The sequence below is a fragment of the Sinocyclocheilus grahami genome, unplaced genomic scaffold (assembly GCF_001515645.1).
Source record: "Sinocyclocheilus grahami isolate Dianchi unplaced genomic scaffold, SAMN03320097.WGS_v1.1 scaffold759.1, whole genome shotgun sequence".
Lineage (NCBI taxonomy): Eukaryota > Metazoa > Chordata > Actinopteri > Cypriniformes > Cyprinidae > Sinocyclocheilus > Sinocyclocheilus grahami.
Window position 1 is genome coordinate 597,622 of NW_015505938.1, and position 23,692 is coordinate 621,313.

The 23,692-nt window shown below is 35.5% G+C and overlaps 2 protein-coding genes across 8 annotated transcripts in view; both read right to left on the bottom strand.

Annotated features, from left to right (window-relative positions):
• The window catches only part of LOC107561181 (mitochondrial glutamate carrier 1-like), an 18,007-nt gene extending 14,529 nt beyond the window's left edge, over positions 1 to 3,478 (bottom strand). Inside the window, exon 1 of the mRNA XM_016245556.1 lies at positions 3,247 to 3,478. The gene's annotated coding sequence lies outside the window, so the exon portion shown is untranslated. The remainder of the gene's footprint in view (positions 1 to 3,246) is intronic.
• A 687-nt stretch (positions 3,479 to 4,165) lies between these two features.
• On the bottom strand, positions 4,166 to 21,461 carry pidd1 (p53-induced death domain protein 1). Of its 7 annotated transcripts, none has more exons than XM_016245560.1 (16): positions 21,389 to 21,461; positions 17,734 to 18,389; positions 16,790 to 17,203; positions 15,169 to 15,327; positions 14,932 to 14,983; positions 14,238 to 14,439; positions 12,728 to 12,877; positions 12,462 to 12,635; positions 8,822 to 8,969; positions 8,198 to 8,333; positions 7,969 to 8,119; positions 7,618 to 7,741; positions 7,397 to 7,512; positions 7,188 to 7,295; positions 5,519 to 5,697; positions 4,166 to 4,838 (listed from the first exon to the last, which is right to left on the bottom strand). In XM_016245560.1, exons 2-16 carry the CDS (start codon positions 18,230 to 18,232, stop codon positions 4,604 to 4,606), a joined length of 2,847 nt encoding a protein of 948 aa, XP_016101046.1. In that variant the 5' UTR covers positions 18,233 to 18,389; positions 21,389 to 21,461; the 3' UTR covers positions 4,166 to 4,603. The 7 variants fall into 7 exon arrangements, with proteins under 7 accessions (XP_016101046.1, XP_016101044.1, XP_016101048.1 ...); XM_016245558.1 differs by having other exon boundaries at positions 21,385 to 21,461; XM_016245562.1 differs by lacking the exon at positions 21,389 to 21,461 and adding an exon at positions 19,499 to 19,522 and having other exon boundaries at positions 17,734 to 18,384.
• Between the last annotated feature and the right edge of the window lie 2,231 nt (positions 21,462 to 23,692).

The following is a 23,692-nucleotide window of genomic DNA, read 5'->3' on the forward strand; positions in this document are numbered from 1 at the left end:
TACAAGCTCTTGGTGCATAAAGAAGATCTGTAAAGTTGCAAAGACTAAAGTCTCAAATCCAAAGAGATATTCGTTATAAAAGTTAAGACTTGTCCACGCCCTCCTAAAACACCTCGTTTAAACACGCCCCCACATGTCTACGTCACTGTGTGGGAAGATTTGCATAACACCGCCCAAATGTTCACGCAAAGAAAGATGGCGTAACTTTTATTCTCGCTGTAGTATTGCTGTTGCTGCCGCCATGTTGTGGAGATGCTGTGTGTTTCGTTATGAAAGTGAAACTACTTTGTTTGGTCTTCCAAAAGAGGACGATATCCGCTTCGTCATGCCTGGAGCTGATCAGTGCTGGTCGCTGAGGAAATATATCAACTTCGCGCTATGGATCGCCGGATCGGATTTCACCGTGGACGAAGCAGAGTCCAGCCCGGGGTCGTCACATGTGGTTGCCGCAAGTCCACCGGCCGCTCCTTCGTCGAATCCGCCAGCCGCTGCTCACTCAAGCCCGCCGTGTGTGACGCTGTGTGACGCATTTTATGGAGGACTGTTTCCTGAACCTGCAGTTCTGCATAGCCTACAATGGGTCTGTGCACAAAGGCTGTTTCTATAAAGTGCGGCAGTTCCAACTTTGCAAGGACAGTCTGGCGCTTCTGACTCACAGACTGTAAGTACATTTTTTATATTGAAAAAATTTGCCACTGACGATTCAAACACGAGTTTTGAGCAATGTAGAGTAGCGCTTGTTTGTTGTTTCTCCGATCACAAATGCAGACATTGTTTTATGTTTACGCAGCACAATGCGCGATACGCGACGCAACGCGTAAAAACACAGTATAAGTCAGTAATCAGTAATTATGACCCCACTGGATGCAACAAATGCCTCGTTTGTAATGGGTTTTATTGGTTTTGTCTCGTCGCTCCGGGACACGGCATCACAGTATGGTGAGGGGCGTAACATTTCCGTCACACGCTTGAGGTATTCAGCCAATCACAACGCACTGGATAGCTGGCCAATCAGAGCACACCTTGCTTTTCAGACCGATGAGCTTTGTAAAAATCGACGCGTTTCAAAAAGGCGGGGTATAGAGGAGAAACAATAATGTACAGTATGTGGAAAATAATGTTTATTTTTATTTAAACCGCATAAACACATTTCATTACACCAACTACACAACATAATGTTCTTTTTAGCAACATCATATGACCCCTTTAAGATAGTTAGAGCTTGTAAAGAAACAAGCTCTTAAAAATGCCTAAAATGGAAAGTCATCCCTCATGTCATTCCATAGGAATTTAGAAGAACATTTCTTGTCCATAGAATAAAAATGATACTGATTTATATTATAAAGCTCTACAAAAAAAACACCATAAAATTACATTCTGAACCTCCTAAAGTCATAAAAATACACTATTTGATTCTGAAAATATAAACACTACTGTTCTCAAGTTTCAGGTTGTTAAGAATTTGTAATGTTTTTGAAATAAGTCTTCTGCTCACCAAGGCTGCATTTATTTGATCAAAAATACAGTAAAAAAAGGCAATAATGTGAAATATTATTACAGTCTAAAATAAGTTTTCTATTTGAATGTATTTTAAAAAGTAATTGATTTCTGTGATGCAAAGCTGAATGTTCAGCATCATTACTCCAGTCTTCAGTGTCACATGATCCTTCAGAAATCATTCTAATATGCTGCTTTGCTGCTCAAGAAACATTTCTCATTATCATCAATGTTGAGTTGTACTGACTAATGTTTTTGTGGAAATTATGATACGTGATCAGTTGAATGCATCCTTGCTGAATAATAATGAATTATTCCTTTAAGCTGCTGTGACCTGGTTTATCCAGCTGTTGACGGTTCCTGAATGCACCTCTGACCAAACCGCACCCGTCATTCATCTGACTCTGATAACAGATGTTGTAGCGGCTCCATCTATTTACAGTATTTCTATCTGTCGTCAGAGTTGCATTTAAATTAAATTACGTAGGCACAATTCTTTTAAAATGTATTCTATTATCTGAGTGAGACAGTACGGGAAAATCTTCATAAGACATGTGACTGAAGGACAACCTACAAGAAATCTGTTATCTGCAAGGTGTTCTGCTCTTCTTATCTAGTTATGGTTCACCTTTGCCCTGCCAGCGGTCGTTTAACTTACACTAAAGTTCACCTGAGACCAGATTGTGCTTGAAAGACGCACATCGTAAAGGTAAAGATTAGTCAATATGAAACAGCAAATATCTTGACGATTTGAAGCAACCTACAAAGAAAGTACTATGGTATACCGTGTTTTTAAAGCATGGTACAATACCACAGTATTCTTTGAAGCAAAATATAGTAACATTTAAATCCCATCATGGTATATGATTATTGTAATAATGCAATGTCATGGTATTTGCATGGTACTCCAGAGTAGCAGCATTAAAAAAACAAGGTATTACCTTGCCATGGTGTTCAAAATGCTAAAACTATGGTATTTTGAAATACACCACGGTACTAAAATGCATGTATTATGGCATTTACAAGGTATTTCAGGGTAACGTGTCCAAAATACCACGATTCTGTAGCACTCTTTTGTAAAGGTTGTTTGATTTTAGTCCAAGGACGCAATTATTAATCGCTGGAAAACAAACCGCTAGAATATGCAGAAGAGAGAAGAAATATTTGCAGTATGTGAACGACATAATTCTGCTGCAGATAATAGCGTTCAAATCCGCGAGAGGCTGAAGAGCGCGCGCCGCCCGCAGCGCCCTGATGCTGCTGCAGATCCGCACAGACATAACGTCCGTCTTTAACGGCCCTGGGGCGGACTCCGCGGGGCCGGTTATTCCCGCGGGGATCGAACCCGACTGACTAACGGACGGGGCGGTGCAGAAACGCGCAGACGGAACGCGTGCCGCTGTCTGATGCGAAACAGATGTTCGCGCGCGGAACGCGGCCGTTAGAATGAACGAAGCTGTCAAAGACGCGCTAATAACGGTTTGCCGGTTTGAACCGTCACGGTTGATTTTAGACGCCTTCTCGCGATGGGGAATCGTGTTTAGCCACATAACGGGAAAATGAACCACATTATATGAACCGCTGTACCGTTATTTCTGTTTATTCCGCTGACTGACATAATCTTTACCACGGTGACCGATCAGATCAGAAATAATTCTATTTTAACGGTTTCCTCACGCAAAACAAATGTCAATATTAATATGATACAAGTGCTCGGCAAAGAAATAAACGCTTAACCGCGTTACATACCGGATCCTGCAGTTTTGTCCCGTTACTCCGGGTTATTATGGCTTCGTGTGATGTTCTTCCTCCGGTGGCGGTGTGATGATAGTTAAAGCTGCCGGTGTTACTCGCGTTCGTGTGTGTTTGGAGGAAAAGGAGGGAGTAAAAGCACGACACGACAGGAGGAGAGGACGGGAGAAAGTCCGTTTCGGTCGCCGCCTGCTGGCGCGTGCTGTCGGTTACGGCGCCGTCAGATTTTTTTCTGCTTTTTAAGCAAAGGTAAACGAACCCAGAAAAAGCGTGCTGACGTCATCGGCGTAAAGAAAAAAAAGCGTGCTGACGTCATCGGCGTGACGCGACGGTGACCTTGAGTTAAAACACAAGGAAGGATGGAGCGCCCTTTGGATCGAGGAATATTCCCCACTTTTGGGGAAGAGAGCAGGAGAATGAACATCACTGATTTCATAATTTAATCATGTCATTTGGATTGTGCAGATGTTCATAATGACAAGAACATGTCCTGGTCATATTGCACTACAAAATGATTCTGATTTTAGATAAAGATCAGATCAAGCCTATTTTTGCATTGTATATGACAAATAAGCACCTTTTACTCCCAACTTCTATCTTACATATAGTAACAGCATTCTCATAACCATGAAAATTACATATGGGTGTGTGTGTGCGTGTATATATATTTGAATTTGAATTGTAAAACTATATGAGCTGTAAAACTTATGGAGAATGCAGTTTTATTTTTATTATTAAATTGCACGACATGTGTATCTCATGATGGTATCTATTTAATATACTGCTTTATTATTTTTTAATTTTTTTTAAAGTACAACTGTATTGTTATATAAGCCCATTTATTTCATATGTAATATTTATTTTAATAATTAAGTTATATTTAATTAATTATTATTATATAGCTATCTATCTGACTAACTATATATACACACACACACACACACACCAACATTTTGAAATATGACCCTTTTTGAGAGGCTGCTTGGGATTCACCATATACATAAAAAAAAACATTTTGATTGTTTCTTGGTTAAAACACTAAAAAACATGTAACATAATCATGGCTCATTTGGCTCAGTGTAAATGTGCAGCACTGTGGCTCACTACAAATAAAATACATCTGCTGGACACTGAGTTCGAGAGGCACAGGAGAGAGAGACAGGCGTCTAATGGAGACATCATTCAGACAGACAGCTGCTCTGAGACCCAGAGACTGTCCTGTGAGATGAGACTCTGTACTGTATGTCCATGTGTGTCACTGTGTTGGTCTGCAGTGCTGCTGGTGGGAGTTTATATGTCATGATGTTGGCAGCCGCTCTCAGCAGCACAATCATCCTAATGGTGTGAGTGTGTGTCAGCTGGACTGAGGGTCTGCAGAGCTCGCTGGTGTCTGCAGTCCGACCCTCTTTAGCGATTCTTCATACTTCCTCTTCCCCAGAGTCACTATGTCCTCTACTTCCTCCGCCAAGTCCCGCCTACCACTGTTCACCAGTGCTTTCATCAGCTGTTGCACCGCCCCTGGCCCCGCCCCCTGTTGCCCTCTCGCCCAATGAAAGAGCATCGCCAACACCTGGGCCCCAAAGTTGTCCCTGACAAAACAAACACAGGGAGATGCCAGTTTATTATTATTTTTTTTTTACTATTACTGTTACTAAACTGATCTGTCTTCCATTACTGTACATTTTTGTCATAATTAAAGTATACAGAGATATAATATAAATATATTATATAATTAAATCAATAATAGATAAATAACAAAAAAGAATAAATAATATATAATGAAATGTTGCAATAAATAAATACAAATAAAATTAAACATGAGTCTAAATATCACATTTTTGAATTGATTTCATAACACCTTTAACTCAATTGTATTGATGTAATCCAAACAACAACAAAAAACTGCATTCTCATCAGGGTCATTATCGTTAACTAAAACTAAAATCATAAAAAAGCATTTTCATTACTTTAAATAAAATAAACAATAACAGAAATGAAAATAAAATACAAATCTTAAACTAATTTTCAGATAGTTGCCAAGGAAACATTTCTAATTTTGATGTAGTAAAATAACAAACTAAAATGAAAATAAAAATTAATAAAATATATAGTATATACACATATATATATAAAATAAAAACAGAAACACAACAACATTTTTACAACTTTTAGCTAAAAGTAAATCAGTCCTGTAATAAAGACTGAATGTGCTGTTGGCCTCTCAGCAGACATTAACAGCACCATCTGCTGGCTCTGATCTGGTGCTCACCTGTGCTGGTTCCGGATGCGTTCCAGCTGGTCGTAGCTGATGCCCAGGTTGATGCCGATATTCTGCCACTCTTGGTTGATGCGTAAGGAGATGGACAGCAGGTTGGTCTGTGTCAGGTAGCCGCTCTCTGGGTCGCCCAGGTTCAGCTCGCCGGAGATGCTCCCATCACAGTCTGCGTTCTGTGTGTGTATATGATAAAACAATACTTATTCATCTGTCAGAGGTTTACATTATAGACTGAAATGCTACACAAAATGAAAAAAAAAAGTGATTTAAACTTGAGATATTTTTCATGGGCTGTGTTCCTAACACTAGTGAGCTGCTTCACTGTCTACTGTCTACATAGGCAGCATCCTAACCAAAAGGAAACCTAATAAGCAACTGATTTGAATTCAGTGCAGTTAATAGTCACTTATAGCAGACATTCCACACAATTTGCACACAAGAAACCTGACAATCGGTCAAGTATGATTCTAATACATTAGCGATCTGACATTAGCAGGCTGCTAATAAGCACTTTAATTTCTATGAATACTTGCATATACTGAATGGATACTTAAACAATATTTAAGTACATAATAATACAAATACGTGACCCTGGACCACAAAACCAGTTATAAGTGTCAATTTTTCGAAAATTGAGATTTATACATCATCTGAAAGCTGAATTAATAAGCTTGATGTATGGTTTGTTAGGATAGGACAATATTTGAAAATCTGGAATCTGAGGGTGCAAAAAAATCGAAATATTGAGAAAATCGCCTTTAAAGTTGTCTAAATGAAGTTCTTAGCCATGCATATTACTAATAAAAAATTAAGTTTTGATATATTTACAGTAGCAAATTTACAAAATATCTTCATGGAACATGATCTTTAATTAATGTCCTAATGATTTTTGGCATAAAAAAAAAATCCATAATTTTGACCCATACATTACAATGCAATGTATTTTTGGCTATTGCTACAAATATACCCCAGCGACTTAAGACTGCTTTTGTGGTCCAGGGTCACATATACTTTGTTATACTATTATAATATTTTAAAATACACATTTATATTATAATAATATTATACAAATATAATTTTATAATATAAAAACTAAATACTGAGACATACACATACGTGTGTTTCAGTATATATATATATATATATGTACAAAATACAACACATACAAGTAAAAAGGTGCACAGAACTGTAACTAAAGGGGAAATATTTAAATAAACAAATAACCTGACAAAGTTACCAAGTGACATTTTATCAGTCTAAATATGAAAATATTTTACCTCATCCTTTGCATCCCTGTCAGCTTTCTGTGAATAAAAAAATATACATTTATATATATATATATATATATATATATATACATATAAATACTGAAACACACACACACTCACACAGATTTATTGGATTTATAAAAATATACTCCCATAGCATTCCATTAGTCATATTAGAAAAAAACTAAATATTATGATATTATATATTATATATATAATATTATTATAATAAATATTATGTATAAATATAATAATTGTATTTTAAACTATATATTTTCGCTGAGCATTACATTTAGGATCAAGACTTAAGAGCGATATCTTATAATACACAACATATCAATGTGGTTGTGGTTTGGGACAGAGGCATAATTTTCTAGATCTTCGAGATCGCTCACAGCAATCCGTAGAGGAAGCGTCGCCATCCACTGGTTGTCATGACCTTTTCTTTTACTCGCCACTTCCTCTGGAAGATCATTGGGCACTTCACCCCTGTAAAATGACACCTAGAAGGACACGCATCTTATTACATTACATTTGACTTGAAATACTGGGCTGATCCAACAACTATGGCCCCTGAACGCCCCGTGTCCCGTGCCCGTCTCACCTGTCCTCTCACGGTGCCCTGCTGTGGGTGGGTCGGGCACACGTGCACCTCTTTAATGTTCTTCAGGTGAGAGTAAAAGGTGAATGAGAGTCTGCCATCTTTACAGTCCGGACGGTCTGAGGAAACACATTCCAATTACATTCCGCTAAACAAACTTGAGCTATTATTGTGACTTTATAGTAGGCTGTAGTCTTTTTTGTTTTATGTGTGTGTGTGTCCACCTGCGCTGATGTCAATGCCTCTCTCAAAACCAGCAAAAAACTGCTCTCCCTCCAGCAGGATGCACAACTCAGACGGCTGAGGCCCTTCATACTGCTCCGACAGAGATGCCAACCTGCTCTCAGCCTAAAGAGAGACCAGAAGTGTCTCATTTCGGCATTAAAGTCCTACATCAATATACAAAGCCTATACCTATGAATAAGTTCATAGGTTGACTTCCTGAAGATTGTGAACACCTGGCAGATGAATATTATATCAACTCCTGAGCATCGACCCACAACCTCTTAGCATAATAGCGGCACAGAAATTACACTTCAGCTTGACTACACACACATACACACACACACACTCACCTTGTCCGACGGCAGGCACTGCAGCAGAACCTGCTCTGGGTCGTTTTTTTTCTGTAGCGCCAGGAATCGAATCCGGAACTGTTTCAAGCGATGATACATCTTCCTGACGACACCACTAACACACCTATGAGTGGTGTACCACAACCAGTACCTGAACACACACACACACACATATATATATGACAGACTGTATGGGTTCACGCTTATGTGTGTGTTTATAGACACTCACCATGAGAAGTGTGTGATGGAGAAGACGGCATAGATGTGCGTGACGTAAAGCGACACCTGAGCGGTGATGTCAGTCCAGGTGTGGGCCGTGGGGTCGCCGTGCATCAGGTGCAAACGGGACATGTCCACCATGTGTCCTGAACACACACAGACACAGACCTAAAACATGCATCTGCAAACATGCAAACTCTAGTGTGAATATAATGTGAACTGAGACACTATTACAATTAAAAAGAGGTTTGAGTCCACTTTAGTCCAGCTACAAATTTAAAAATAAAAACTCTTACTAAAAAGTTTGAATATTTGATCTATTTACTTTCACTTCATGTGACCATTAACCAACATCAGAAAACATGCGAATGTGCCATTAAATTATTGAAAATGAACTTAAAATCTTTTAATAATAATTTAAATAAATATTTTACATCTAAGGGGTTCAGGTTTGGGAATCCCGGCATTACATAAAAATATCAAAGTATGTGGCATTTATTCTAAAAAAAAAAAAGTACAAGCACACTTTTCAGTCAGTTTTATGTGACAAGTTATCTAACAAGTTTAAGATCTGCTCGGTTTAACAATTAAACCATTTCCTAGAAAGAAGTGAAGAGTAAATGTGATGCAATACCAGTCACTCCAGCTGGAAGAGGAATCTGCACTGTGATTGGCTGAAGGAAATGTATGCTGGGAGTTTGAGAGAGGCATAGCAGTGGGCTGGCACTCGCATGAGGGTCTCCGGTCAGGTCCTGCACCTCAGACAGCACCACCTGCAGGACCTTAGGACAAAAAAATAAAATAAAATAATGTATATATTTATATATGGGTCAAAGACGAAAAAGGGGTTAAGTATAAAAACAAAAAGTGTAATACTGCTTTAAATTGTTGGTTTTTCCCCAAAAATATTTAAAAAGTTTTCTGTTGAATTTAATTGTATTTTTGTTTTTGTTTTTCTGAGTAAAAAATAAATATCATATATTTTCCCTGATTTACAGAAGACACCCACTAAAATGTCATTCAGTGTAACAATCTTGTCAGGCATATTTACAACAAAAATCAATTTATGACATATTAAAAGACTAATTACGTTCACCTCAAATACTAATTAGTTGTAATTGTACTTTTTTTTTAATGTGCCACTATCCTAGGTTTTACCCATTTGTCAGTAAGAACTTTTTACTAATTTAAAGCACAATAAAATGTAATATGCTCCCTTATTCTTTTATATATTTTAATATGTACAAGTCAGAATAAGCATGTTGTTTGAATTTTTACATAAATATTGTGTTACACTGAATGAGTCTAAGGTACAGTATGCGTGAGAGCATTTCAGACAATTTGACAGAAAAGTCTTTTGTCCCTTTAGACCAGGGACGTGCTGACTATGCAGACACTAAAAATGTTACATTTGTTGTTGTAGTTTTTTTGTCCATTCTATTGCCTTACAAATTGGTTTTCCTCTATGTATTCTACATTGTTGTTGCAAATCCTGCAGATTTGTCAGGAGGATAATGTTATTTAGCTGGCTAACATAAATGCGATTTTGTTGAAATTGCAAAAAATAAATTTTTTTTAAACAATCACTACTGTTCAAAAGTTTGAGGTTTTTGAGACTTAATGTTTTTGAAGGAAGTCTTGTATGTTCACCAAAGCTGCATTCGATCAAAAATACAGTAAAACGGTAATATTATGAAATACAATTGCAATTTAAAATAACTTTTTTCTTTTTTAATCTATTTTAAAATATAATTTATTCCTGTGATAACAAAGCTATTACTCCAGACTTCAGTGTCACATGATGCTTCAGAAATCATTCTAATATGCAGATTTTGTGCTCAAGAAACTTTTCTTCTTATAACAGTTGCACATGCTTAATATTTTTGTGTAAACCATGATACTTTTTCTTTTGAGGAGTAGTTCAAGTTCAAAGCTTGAACAGCATTTATTTGAAATTGAAGTATTTTGTAACATTATAAATTACTTTAACATTTTGTCAGTTTAATGCTTCATAGCTGAAAAAAAGTCTTACTGTTTTGAACTATACTGAACCAAAAGTTTTGAATGGTAGTGAATGTATTTTTAACAAAAACATTTTGCAAAATGTCTTCATAAATTTGTTTAAACAATATTTTTGTGAATAATAACTTTTTTTGTAAAGAAAAAAAACACTTAAAATAAAAAATCTAAATACTGAGAGTATATATAAAAGGGTCAAAGACGAAAAAGGGTTTGAGCATAAAAACAATAAGTGTAATACTGCTTTAAATTGTTGGTTTTTCCCCAAAAATATTTAAAAAGTTTTCTGTTGAATTTAATTGTATTTTTGTTTTTGTTTTTCTGAGTAAAAAATAAATATCATACATTTTCCCCTGATTTACAGAAGACACCCACTAAAATGTCATTCAGTGTAACAATCTTGTCAGGCATATTTACAACAAAAATCAATTTATGACATATTAAAAGACTAATTACGTTCACCTCAAATACTAATTAGTTGTAATTGTACTTTTTTTTTAATGTGCCACTATCCTAGGTTTTACCCATTTGTCAGTAAGAACTTTTTACTAATTTAAAGCATTTAAAACACAATAAAATGTAATATGCTCCCTTATTCTTTTATATATTTTAATATGTACAAGTCAGAATAAGCATGTTGTTTGAATTTTTACATAAATATTGTGTTACACTGAATGACAATGTAACATTATTTCAACATTTTATTCTCCAGAAACTTATTTGAAACCTTAAAAGTAGACACTTTACTTGAGTTAATGTGTTTTCTATGGACACTAGTGAACACAACTGAGAGACCATTTTGAAGGCTCAGGAAACCTTTGCAGGTGTTTTGAGTTGATTAGCTGATTGGCATGTCACCATATTCTAATTTGTTGAGATAGTGAATTGGTGGGTTTTTGTTAAATGTGAGCCAAAATCATCACAATTAAAAGAACCAAAGACTTAAACTACTTCAGTCTGTGTGCATTGAATTTATTTAATACACGAGTTTCACAATTTGAGTTGAACTTTTCCACAACATTCTAATTTATTGAGATGCATATATCTCAATAAATGCATATATATATATATATATATATATATATATAGGGTGCGATTTGTGAGCAAACCAGAGGGGGGGGTTGTTTTGAAAAAAACATTTCTGATATTCTGATTTGACCACTCTTTATGATAATACTTGGTTACAATGACACTAATACTTCTTATTTCTGCCAGGAATGCAAAATCAATCGTGAGTTAATTATATTTTGAATAGAGTGACACAAACATATTCAATCGAGTTTGCTTCCATTTATTTTTGATCAGTGCTTCACTTCACAACATACAAATTTTTACTCGAATGTGTGCACATGTATTCACACGTTTACCTCATATTTCTATAAATAGAATAGAACCATAATTCCTTAATGACTCGCAGAAGAATGATTCTCTGCCGATCCATCAGTCAGTATTGCGTGATCATAATTCCCACATTACGGTGACTGTAAACTTCTGCGTTCTATCTCATAATACATTTATGCGTCAGTTTATTATATAAAATATCTGCATTAGGTCACAGTAGAGTGAGTTTTGAGCAAAAACAGTGTATTAATCTCATTGTCACGCGCGCTGACTTTCTGAAAAGCCCTGCATGGATTAAGGTGCGTGAACCCAGACGGTCTCTATTAAGCAGGAGCGCTATTGTTGTTGTTTGTATTGTCATGTTGCAGTATTTTACTTAATAATTTAATAAAAAAAAAAATTTTTTTATATGCTCTGTTGGTGGGGTAGCATCACCCGCGGAGATTTTTTTTTTTTTATCCCCTCCGGATAGATATACATATATATATATATATATATGTAACACAAAAATGAATAAAAATGCAAAAAACAAATTTACTTTAAAGCAAAACTTACTTTACTAAAACAAAACTTAAAACAGAAAATATAAAAATTAAATCTGAATCAAATTAACAAATACCATAATAGCATATCGGTGATACTACAATAACACTGATTCAAACAGTATAGCAGGTTTCAAAAATTAACAGTTATTCATACGTTCTACTGTACATTTTAACATTTTGATGATTAATTTACTAAATACCTTACAAAAATAAATTATTACCTTTATTTTATTTGATTCGTAATCTTGGCCATCTTATTGCTTTTTGGCCACAATGTAAAAATAATAATCATATTGCATCACTATCGAAAACAGCACGATAATCACATGTGTTAATGACACAAACGGCGTAGTATATTCATGTACAGACCTGCAATGTGACTGTACGTGTCTCTGTTGTGCACTCTGGAGGGAAAATAAGTTTGATCCCCGGGTCGAATTGAGACACCAGCAGCGCCCCCTCTGGAGACACACAGCAACTGTCCAGGAAAGGACGAGAGACGGCCACAAACCACGAGAACTGAGACACACTGCAGCAGGCCAACTGCAAACACACAGATGATAATATATATGTGTGCATTCATGCTCTCAGGACGCTTTACAGGTTTTGGACTGAGAGGGATCTGATTCGCTCACCCGCGCTGGGCGTCCCCCTGGCCTGCAGCTGTGTTTCTCACTTCCCCTCATGGTCAGGGTGGGTAGTGTCGACCAAGACCGACCATCAAACCTGCGAACCGCAACATCACCTTTCCGTGTTTTGTGATATGGAATACACACCTCTACTGGCTAAAAGAGTGACACAGAGAAAAATTATTGTAGCTTTTATTTAAAATATAGATATATAAATTAGTGCTGTCAAACGATTAATCGCGATTAATCGCATCCAAAATAAATAAACGTTTTTGTTTACATAATATATGTGTGCGTACTGTGATTATTTATTATGTATATATAAATACACACACATGCATGTATATATTTAAGAAAAACATGCTCTTTATATTTTAAATATATGTACATATAATATAAATTGAATATAAATATATACACATGTAAATATTTTCAAAATATATATTGTATATGTGTGTATTTATATATACATAATGCTGTTTGAGTGTCAGCTTTCAGAAACTGTGTGACTACAAGTAAAGATTTTGTATGTAAGCAGTTGAAAAAAACCCCCTGTAATTATTAAATAATACATTAACCATCCACTAAACAGCCACACGGGGGTGCTATTATCTCCCCACTTATGTTTGTCAAACGATTAATCGTGATTAACCACATCCAAAATAAAAGTTTTTGTTTACATAATATGTGTGTGTACTGTGTATATTTATTATGTATATATAAATACACACACATGCATGTATATATTTAAGAAAAACATGCTGTTTATATTTTAAATATATGTACATATAATATAAATTATATGAATATAAATATATACACATGTAAATATTTTCAAAATATATATTGTATATGTGTGTATTTATATATACATAATAAATGTACACAGTACACACACATATATTATGTGAACGAAAACTTTTATTTTGAATGCGATTAATCGCGATTAATCGTTTGACAGCACTAATATAATTATATATTTATTTTATTTTATTATTTATGCATTATAAAAATAGAGCTTTTACTCTAAGCCCCCCCCACACTTAAAAATAATTATAATTATTATACTTTATTAATATTCATATATTTAATCAATAATATATTTATATAATTACAAAAATAGAGCTTTTTTCACTCTAAACATTATATTTTTTACAATTTGATTAATATTCATATATTATTAGTATTCATTATAATTCTTGATTTATTCTATATTTATAATTTTTCCATATATTATTAATTATAATAATACTGTATTTTGGTCATTTATAGTTATTATTAGTTATATTTATATATTAAACAGGAGCTTTCGTTCACTCTAAAATTATTATAATTATTAAATTATTCATATTAATATATTTATTCATTAATTTATTTTAATTTTTTAACATTATTATCATATTACTGTAATTTATTAATTTATAGTTATGAACTGTATCATTTATACAATATAAAACAGGAGCTTTCTTTCACTTTAAGTGTTTATATTTATATAAGTATAAACAAAAACAACAACCTCCTCAAATGTGGCTCCGTGTGGGCGGAGCTCCAGCTGTCGACTCAAAAGGACGTCATGCTCCTCTAGCCACACCCACTTTCTGTCTGGTCTCCTCTCCGCCCACTGGAGTTGTGTGACTGCCTTTACGCATCTCCGTGGAAACAAGAGCTCCGCCCCTCCAGGAATGAACACGTGACAACCAGCAGATGATACTTCAAAACTGATGGGCAGAGAAGAGTTACATTTGGAACTAGCATTACAGAATGTATAGGGCATAGATATTTTTTTAAAATAATTAATACTTTTATTCAGCAAAGATGCATTAAATTGAAAAAGAATCCTGAAAAAAAGCATCAAGGTTTACAGAAAAATATGAACGAGCACAACTGTTTTCAACAATGATAATAATCAGAAATATTTCTCGAGCAGCAAATCAGCATATTAGAATGATTTCTGAAGATCATGTGAGACTGAAGACTGGAGTAATGATGCTGAACATTCAGCTTTGCGTCACAGGAATAAATTACATTTTAAAATATATTAAAATATAAAACAGTTATTTTAAAATGTAATAATATTTCACTATATTAGTGTTTTTGCTGTATTTCTAGCAAATAAATGCACCCTAGGGTGAGCATATAACATGTATTTCAAGAGCATTAAAACCGCCCCCGAAACTTTTGAATGGTAAATGAAGGTGGGCTCAGTTCACCTGTGTTGACCAAATCCGAGGTGCAGCTCTGGGATCTCAGATTCTTCCAGAACTATAAAGCACAAACACTGTCTTTGAGATCATACAGGCTTAGTTTGTTCAGGTTTCATCCACCAATGCAAAAATAAAATCTCATCCAGAATACATCATGTAATAAAAGATCCTAAAAAAATCATATTTGTTTGATAAAAATGTCATTATAATAATGCAACGCAAACTAGACTAAAGCAGCAGCACCTGGGGTCACGTGGGCGATCAGTGGGGGCGTCGGCGGTCGGCCCAGCGGGTTGTTCCTCGTGTCTAGTTTGTCGAGCAGCGGGAGGGAGCGCAAACATTCTGGAACAGTCCTCAGATCATTACTCTGGATTACTAGCTGCCTCAGAGAGCGGAGAGACCCTGACAGAGAGAATTAGCCATCAGACAGTTAAACTTACAAAAGACAATGTCACAAATACTAGACTTTCCTTTCAAAAGCTGAAACCTCATTTAGAAATAGTTGTTTCTACTGTAGATTGCATAGTATAAAACTATTTTCTGACACAAAGATAGCATCATGTAAGGCAGTAGACAGTCCTTTGGTGTTGTTTGGGACTCATCAGGACACATTTGCGTTTACTCTACAAATGTAAAAGTGTTTGAGTGGTTTATGTGTGTTTATTTAGCTATAGCTTGAGGATAAAATTGTCTAACTAAATCTGCCAAAACCTCCCTTTGCAGACATCTAGAGACATCCTCATTTGGAAAAACAATTTATACTGTACATAAAATAAATAATATTCTGTTTTATTCTAAGTACCTAAAATCTTGAATTTATCTTTTTGTAAATAAATTATTTTTATCTTTTTTTTTTTTTTATCCCTTATCTACCTTGTTTATTAATAAATATAAAATTCATTATTAAATATTATTAAACGTTATTATCAAATATGTTTATTAATTAATTTATTTATTTATTTGTAAGATTTTTACCATTTTCGCCATGCAAAAAAGCCTTAGATGCAAATAAATATTAAATACTATTAAAATTATTATCAAATGTATATTTACCTTTTTTTTTTAAATATTTTTACTGTTCTTGCCATGAAAATAGCCTTAGATGCTATTAAATACTATTAAAAACGATTAACAAATATGTTTATTAATTTATTCACCTATTTTTTAAGAGCTTTTTTACCATTCTTGCCATGAAAATAGCCTTAGATGTTAACATGGCATAAAACAACTAGGTAAACAAATTATTCTAATTTTCTGTATTATTGTGCTTTTCTTATTTCCTCATTTAACGCGACAGACAAAAGTGTGTGTGTGGTCCAGGTAAATTCTATGTTGTAGAGACCAAATGTGACCACAAGGATAGTAACATTTTGATGTTTTTTTTTGGAAAATGTCAAAATGCAGAACGTTTGCTCTGAGGGTTGTGTTCAGGGGTAGGGTTAGGGGACAGAAAATACAGTCTGTCCAGTATAAAAATTATTATATATATATATAGAAAATAGCCTTAGATGTTAACATGGCATAAAACAACTAGGTAAACAAATTATTCTAATTTTCTGTATTATTGTGCTTTTCTTATTTCCTCATTTAACGCGACAGACAAAAGTGTGTGTGTGGTCCAGGTAAATTCTATGTTGTAGAGACCAAATGTGACCACAAGGATAGTAACATTTTGATGTTTTTTTTTGGAAAATGTCAAAATGCAGAACGTTTGCTCTGAGGGTTGTGTTCAGGGGTAGGGTTAGGGGACAGAAAATACAGTCTGTCCAGTATAAAAATTATTATATATATATATATATATATATATGGAAAGTCCCCATAAAACATGTGTGTGTGTGTGTGTGTGTGTGTTTGTGTTTTTCACCCAGAGTCTCCGGCAGCGCTCTGAGCCTGTTATTTGACAGCTCCAGTTTTTGTAAGTCCTGTAGTTGGCCGAGTTCTTCTGGAAGTCTCTCCAGCTGGTTGAAGGACACATCCAGCTCCTCCAGCCTGCAGAGGAGGCCCACTCCCCGGGGCAGATCCTCCAGCCTGTTCCCCAGCAGACTCACCCGCCGCAGGGACACCAGCGCTCCCAGACCCTCCGGCAGACCCGTCAGCTGGTTATGACACAGCAGCAGCTCAGAGAGATGAGAGAGAGACAGGAGACAGGGAGGAAGAAAGGACAGACAGTTGAATGAGAGATCCAGGTGAACGAGGAGAGACAGAGAGGAGACGGAGTCAGGGAGAGAGGAGAGGAGGCCGGGGAGAGGGTCACCCTGAGGGTCATAGAAACGATGTCCTTGAGACAGAAACATAATAGAGAGAGAATATAAACACATGAAAAACGTTAGACAGATAGACCAAAAACATGATAGACTGACCGATAGACAGACGGATGAATATATAAGCACAAAGACAGATGGATGGATGGATGGATAGATAGATAGATGGATAGATGGATAGATAGATAGATAGATAGATGGATAGATGGATGGATGGATGGATGGATGGATGCATAGATAGATAGATAGATAGATAGATAGATAGATAGATAGATAGATAGATAGATGGATAGATGGATGGATGGATGGATGGATGGATGGATGGATGGATGGATGGATGGATGGATGGATGGATGGATGGATGGATGGATGGATGGATGGATGGATGGATGGATGGATGGATGGATGGATGGATGGATGGATGGATGGATGGATGGATGGATGGATGGATGGATGGATGGATGGATGGATGGATGGATGGATGGATGGATGGATGGATGGATGGATGGATAGATAGATAGATAGATAGATGTGTGTGTTTGTGTACCTCTGATAGCCAGAGAGCGCAGTTGTGTGAGTCGGGGCAGGACACTCAGTGCCTTCTCTAGCGCCCCCTCGTCCTCTGATCCCAGTCTGAGGTACTGCAGGCCTCTCATCCGTTCCTGAACACACTCCCAGAACACAGGGAGAACCTCTCCACCGCCCCGATACACGTCCAGAACCAGCCGGCCCTCTGCCAGCACGCCATCCAGCCCCACCGACGGAGGAAGAGGAGGAGAGAGACAGGGCAGAGAGGAGGAAGAGGACGATAAGATGGACAGAGCCCAGGTATCCGTATGGTCCGAGGAAAGAGAGAATCCTAATGGTGGACTTTCCTCCAACTGCAAGTTCCCAAAGAAACCTGGTAAAACCAGACCCACTTCCGTCCCCATCTTCGCTCCTCTTTCAGCTGAAAAACCATCAATATGTCCTCCTCCTTCTCTTTCTCCAAGATTTGTGGCCAGCCACACTTTCTCCTCTGCCTGTTCATCCTCTTCTCTCTCCATCTATTCCCTTTTTTCTTTTCTTTAGCCCCTCCTACAAACAACATATAGTGAGAAAAATGAAGGAGAGATGAATCTGGCACCTCCGTCTTCATCTTTCCATCACCGCGGTGGGGTCACATCTCTAGACTGGGCAGCTATGTTCAGACAAGCCCCTGCACTGGAGAGACAAAACATCAGTCAGAGAGAAAGAAAGGCGTTAATTGGAAACACTCAGAATCAATAAAACCGTAACAATGAACTGCACAGTGAGAAAAACTCAAGATCAGCACCTGAGCATCACCACTACTGAGAAATAATAAATAAGTTTTGTCAATGCATAATTACCTTTTCAAAATCTATTAATTAATATTAAAAGTAATTATTAAATCATATATATATATATATATATATATGAATTATAATAATTATTCAAATAAATATTAAATACGAATTAAATATAACTAAATATATATATATATATAAATAATTATAATTAAATATATTTATATAAATATATATCATATAAAAAAATCTGAATTAAATATAACTAAATATAACTAATAAATATATTTATTTATATTAATATATATAATATAAAAATCATTATTTCTAATATTTCTAACATCTAATATTTCTAATAAAATATATATCTAATATTTCTGATAAAATAAAGCGAACACATTGCTGATGTTTAAATGCTATCTACATAAACAGTGTGTATGTATATGTAAGAGTGTGTGTACATGTGTACATAATTAAATGACCTTTAAATGATTATTGCATATTTAATTTCAGTGTATACATTATTATTATCCATCTTACTGTCATTTTACTGCATTTACTAACTTTAGTTTTTTGTCAAATTTTAATTTATCACTTAGTGACAGTGGTGGGTATTACCATCTTATTGTATTTAGTAACAATAACTGCATTATCTGCGCTGCTTTAGAGGTAACTATATTTATAAATCACTGTAAAGGCACCATACTCATTCATTCCGTTGTGGCTAAAACTAAATCACAGCTGAACTCAAGTGTGTAACAACATTTACGAGTGCTGGGAAAAGACCTCACTGAACCTCTATACAGAATAATAAGTTATATCTCATTTTAACAAGTAACAAACTGACTGAATGAAAAACACTTACACTGCTGGCGTCTGTCGTTTAAAACGATACACGGTCTCGCGATTTCTGTTAAACTAACATGTATAGAACCAAAATGTCACCTTTATTTGATGCGTTTACATGTGTTAAATATGATAAGTGTACTTCCGTGTTTCTCGCACATGTCTCGTGTTGACACTCACCGCGGAACTTTGAGCAAAAGGCGGGAGGAGATTTCTTAAAGACACAGTGACAGCAAAGAAGTACGCTTCAAATGCGAGTTAAAGGGGTCATATGATGCTCATATTTTGTGTATTTGGTGTAACAGAATATGTTGGCATGCTTAATGTTCAAAACATTATTTTTCAAACTTCAGGGATCTTATCTATGCACAATCAGCTTGTAACACTCCAAAGAGAAAGGAAAACTTGAAATCGCATCATATGACCCCTTTAATCCAATATAATATAATATATAAATATTATATATAATTCTTTTGTGAATTTTTTTTTTTTAAAAATTATGTCATTACATTGGTTGGAGCATAAGAAACAAATTGATAATTTTTTATTTTTTGAATCTATAAAATGCATTGCTGTTCTGTTGTAAGTGATCTTAAAGATTCCTAAATGCATCTACTTTCGGAAGGCCAAATAAAGTGCTTTTGCTTTCGCACTGAAACACACAGCGTCTCCCTGACATGCTGCTTCAACACTAACTGCGGTTACTGAAACCACGCCTTCTTTCTTTGCGTGCACATTTGGGCGGCATTATGCTAATATTTCCACATAGTGAGGTAGATATGTGGGGGCGTGTTAGAACGAGCCGTTTTAGGGGGGCATGGCAGAGTCTTAACTTTCATAAAGAATATCTCTTTGGTTTTGAGACTTTAGTCTTTGCAACTTCAGGGATCTTATCTATGCACAATCAGCTTGTAACACTCCAAAGAGAAAGGAAAACTTGAAATCGCATCATATGACCCCTTTAATCTAATATAATATAATATATAAATATTATATATAATTCTTTTGTGAATTTAAAAAAAAAAAAAATTATGTCATTACATTGGTTGGAGCATAAGAAACAAATTGATAATTTTTTATTTTTTGAAAAATATATTTTATTCATATTTTATTCTTTTATCTTAGACACCAGGACCAAGTTATTTAAAAAAAATAAAATAGACATGAAAAGGCATGTATAAGCAAAAACAGTGATTTTATTTTCATTATTTCTATTTTTTCAATCACCAATCAGTTTTTGGGTTTCAGGCTATTTTTAGCCAAACTTTGTACAAAGATGATTCTCAACTAAGTTAAGAAAGATATAACAGAATTATTTGATATACTATTTTACTTTATGGAATATGTGTGTAAAGTGTCTATAAATTGGTATTCCCATTCTACACAATCTATACATTGCATCTAATTTGCATATTAATGTGTTCTTGGGGCAAGCCATATTGAAAAAGAAGTGTAATAACGGGAGTAATAACTTGGCAACATTTTCATAAGAATATATCATATTTCATATTTCTTTCCCTATTGACTTGTTGTGTTTCTCCAAAATGCCTGATTAACAGCCGTTTGTCCTGGTGTCCTCTACTGAAGACATGTATGAAAATTATGCCCTGTTTCGTAACAAAAACTCATATTCCGAACTGAAACCCCATAACATTTTTCTGAGATGTCAATTTACGACAAACTATTTGAAAATTAGCCAGATTTAAATGATAATTACAAAATATTAACATTTCCGTAAGAGTGCTAAATTTGATCATTCTGTCAATATCAGTCATATTTAAAGACCAAGGAGAAGATGTGCTTATCATCAAACCTCATTTAATATCTCTAAAAAGCCCTGAATGTGCTCTGGACAAAACATTCAGACTTAAAACTGTGGCATGTAGGGTCTCAGAGAAATTCACTAAAATATATAATGTCCTCTACAGAGGACAAATGTCTATGCCTGAGTCCCAGTAATATATAATATAATATAATATAATATAATATAATATAATATAATATAATATAATATAATATAATATAATATAATATAATAGACTTACTTACGGTATCTAATAGTCTGATTGTGGATGAGAGAATCATATGAAGCATTATTTTATGAGTGTCTTCCTCAGTCTGCTGTTGCAGTGTTTTTATGCATGTCTCAACATGTTCTGCTCCACCACCTGCTGAAGTGTGTGATTGGTTTATCCCACCAGGAATAAGGGGAGAATCCAGGATAAATTCCCCTCTCATGAGGTGAAGGACAAAAGTGAGGGATGATATCTATTTTGATGGGGAAATTATGAATGGGGTGTGCCTGACAAAATATATAAATGTATTACATTTACATTGAATAAAATAAAATAGAAAAAAATGTAACTTATTTTTTTCATAGAGTTGCCAAAGCAATGTTTCTTGTTTACATTTACTTTAACTTGATGTATTAAAATAACTAAAAAAAGAAAGAAAAATGTATAAAAACTATAGACACATTAAAAAAAAACAACTAATGACAAATTAAAATATAAGAGTAAAAACTAATTCAAAATATTTACAATAACTATACAAGTATCTCAGTGAAACTAAAATAACACTGAGACCAAGGTACTTGTTGTGCATATGAATACATCACTCACTCAATATCATGGTATACCAGTTTCATCTTGTCTGTGTCCATCTATATTTAGTATCTATGTCAAAGATGCAATGACACAACATCCACCTGTTGCTTATTGTCAATGTGCGATCACTGACTGCTCTCTTTCTGGTCCTGTGACAGGAGAGGCGGGTGCCGGCATCATTGATGTGGCTAAAGAAGCCCGAAAGCGCTTCCTGGGCCCCATGCACCCCTCCTTCAACCTGGTGAAGATCATGCGGACCATACTGTATCACGTGCTGCCGCCCGACGGCTACAGCCGGGCAACAGCTTAAACACACACACAACACACATATTCATTAAAGCCATAAACGCAAACTAAAGTATGCAGTAGGTTTAGTGAGAATCAACTTGCATGACCTCCTAATACCCAGCTGTAAACAATCATGCATTCATGATGTTTACAGTAAATGCACGTGATTTAGATCACATCATTATGGTTTCATGTCCAAATCCCTTGTGTGTGTGTGTGTGTGTGTGTGTGTGTACAGGCGTGTATATGCAGCACTTACATTCCCGTGTACTGTGGCCTGATCCCTCCAACCCTGCAGGGAGTGGGAAGTATCCAGTCACCATATAGTTACTCATAATTCATTTACAACTGCAATATGATCATTCCCTCTGTGCTCACTTTCATTTTTGCAGTCGTCGTGTGCTTGTTACAAATCTCACCAAATTTGCACTACTGCCAGGGGCGGATTGGCCATCTGGCAATTCTGGCAAATGCCAGAGAGGCCGGACCATTTTGTTCAATGTGGGCCGGTCAGATTTTTTCTAAATATATATAAAATAGTTTTTACTGGCCAACAGCGCGTAGGACGGGTTTTTATCGCTTGCACCATTTCTCTATGGTTATAATAATAATAATAATGTTAATAATAAATAAATGTTAAGCATTTGGCCTAGTCGGCCACGGCCGGCCGCCTGGTCCTGAGATGGGCCGACAGAACTGTTCAGTCAAAATCAAGCACGTCATCAGAGAGATTGCAACACTAGCTGATTTTCAGTAAAAGCTAGATAATGGACCGTAAAAAAAGAAAGGTGGTGCAGACAAACTTTGAGAAAGGAAAAAAAAAGTAGTTTCACACTACTTCTGCCAGTTAGCTCCTGTGTTTGTTTTTTTGACAGTAGCCTACATTGTATTAAACAGTTGTAAGCTTAGCATAGAACCCCAGAATATTTTTAAATGTCATTGCTTCGTGATAATTGGTTAATTTAAGTGTTAACGAGCCTGTTACTGAATTGCATCAGCAGATAAAGTGGGATTTAGGGTAAAAACTGATGTAAGCTACTTGCAATATAGTCTAACACATCAGAAAACCTATAGCAATAGCCATAGTACTGTAGACATTTGTAGTGAACTTTACTTTGAATATGTAGATAGTCATATATTAAAATAAAACATTGAGCACGCATACAGTACATACGTTTACAGTATGCAATTAATCCTTAGGTATATGGACTGCAGAGTCAAGTGTCATGGAGGTAGGAAAACACAACGAGAGAGACACCCTGATACAGATGCTGCCAGTTTCTTAATAATGTGGATCTAATTAACTATTAATTAACTCTTAGGATAGGAGGAACCTGTGCCTGTGTCACACACACACACACACACACACACACATAGAGAGAGACAGAGAGATCACACTCACACACACACACACACACACACACACACACACAGAGAGAGAGAGAGAGAGAGAGAGAGA

Bases quoted from the DNA above. Each gene is read 5' to 3' on its own strand.
- pidd1 (XM_016245560.1), bottom strand. From the start codon at position 18,232: ATGGAGAGAGAAGAGGATGAACAGGCAGAGGAGAAAGTGTGGCTGGCC. The intron at 8,120-8,197 runs GTGAGTGTCTAT...GTGTGTGTTCAG, and splicing joins TCCATCACACACTTCTCATG to GTACTGGTTGTGGTACACCA. The intron at 7,742-7,968 runs GTGAGTGTGTGT...GTCTCTCTTTAG, and splicing joins AGTGCCTGCCGTCGGACAAG to GCTGAGAGCAGGTTGGCATC.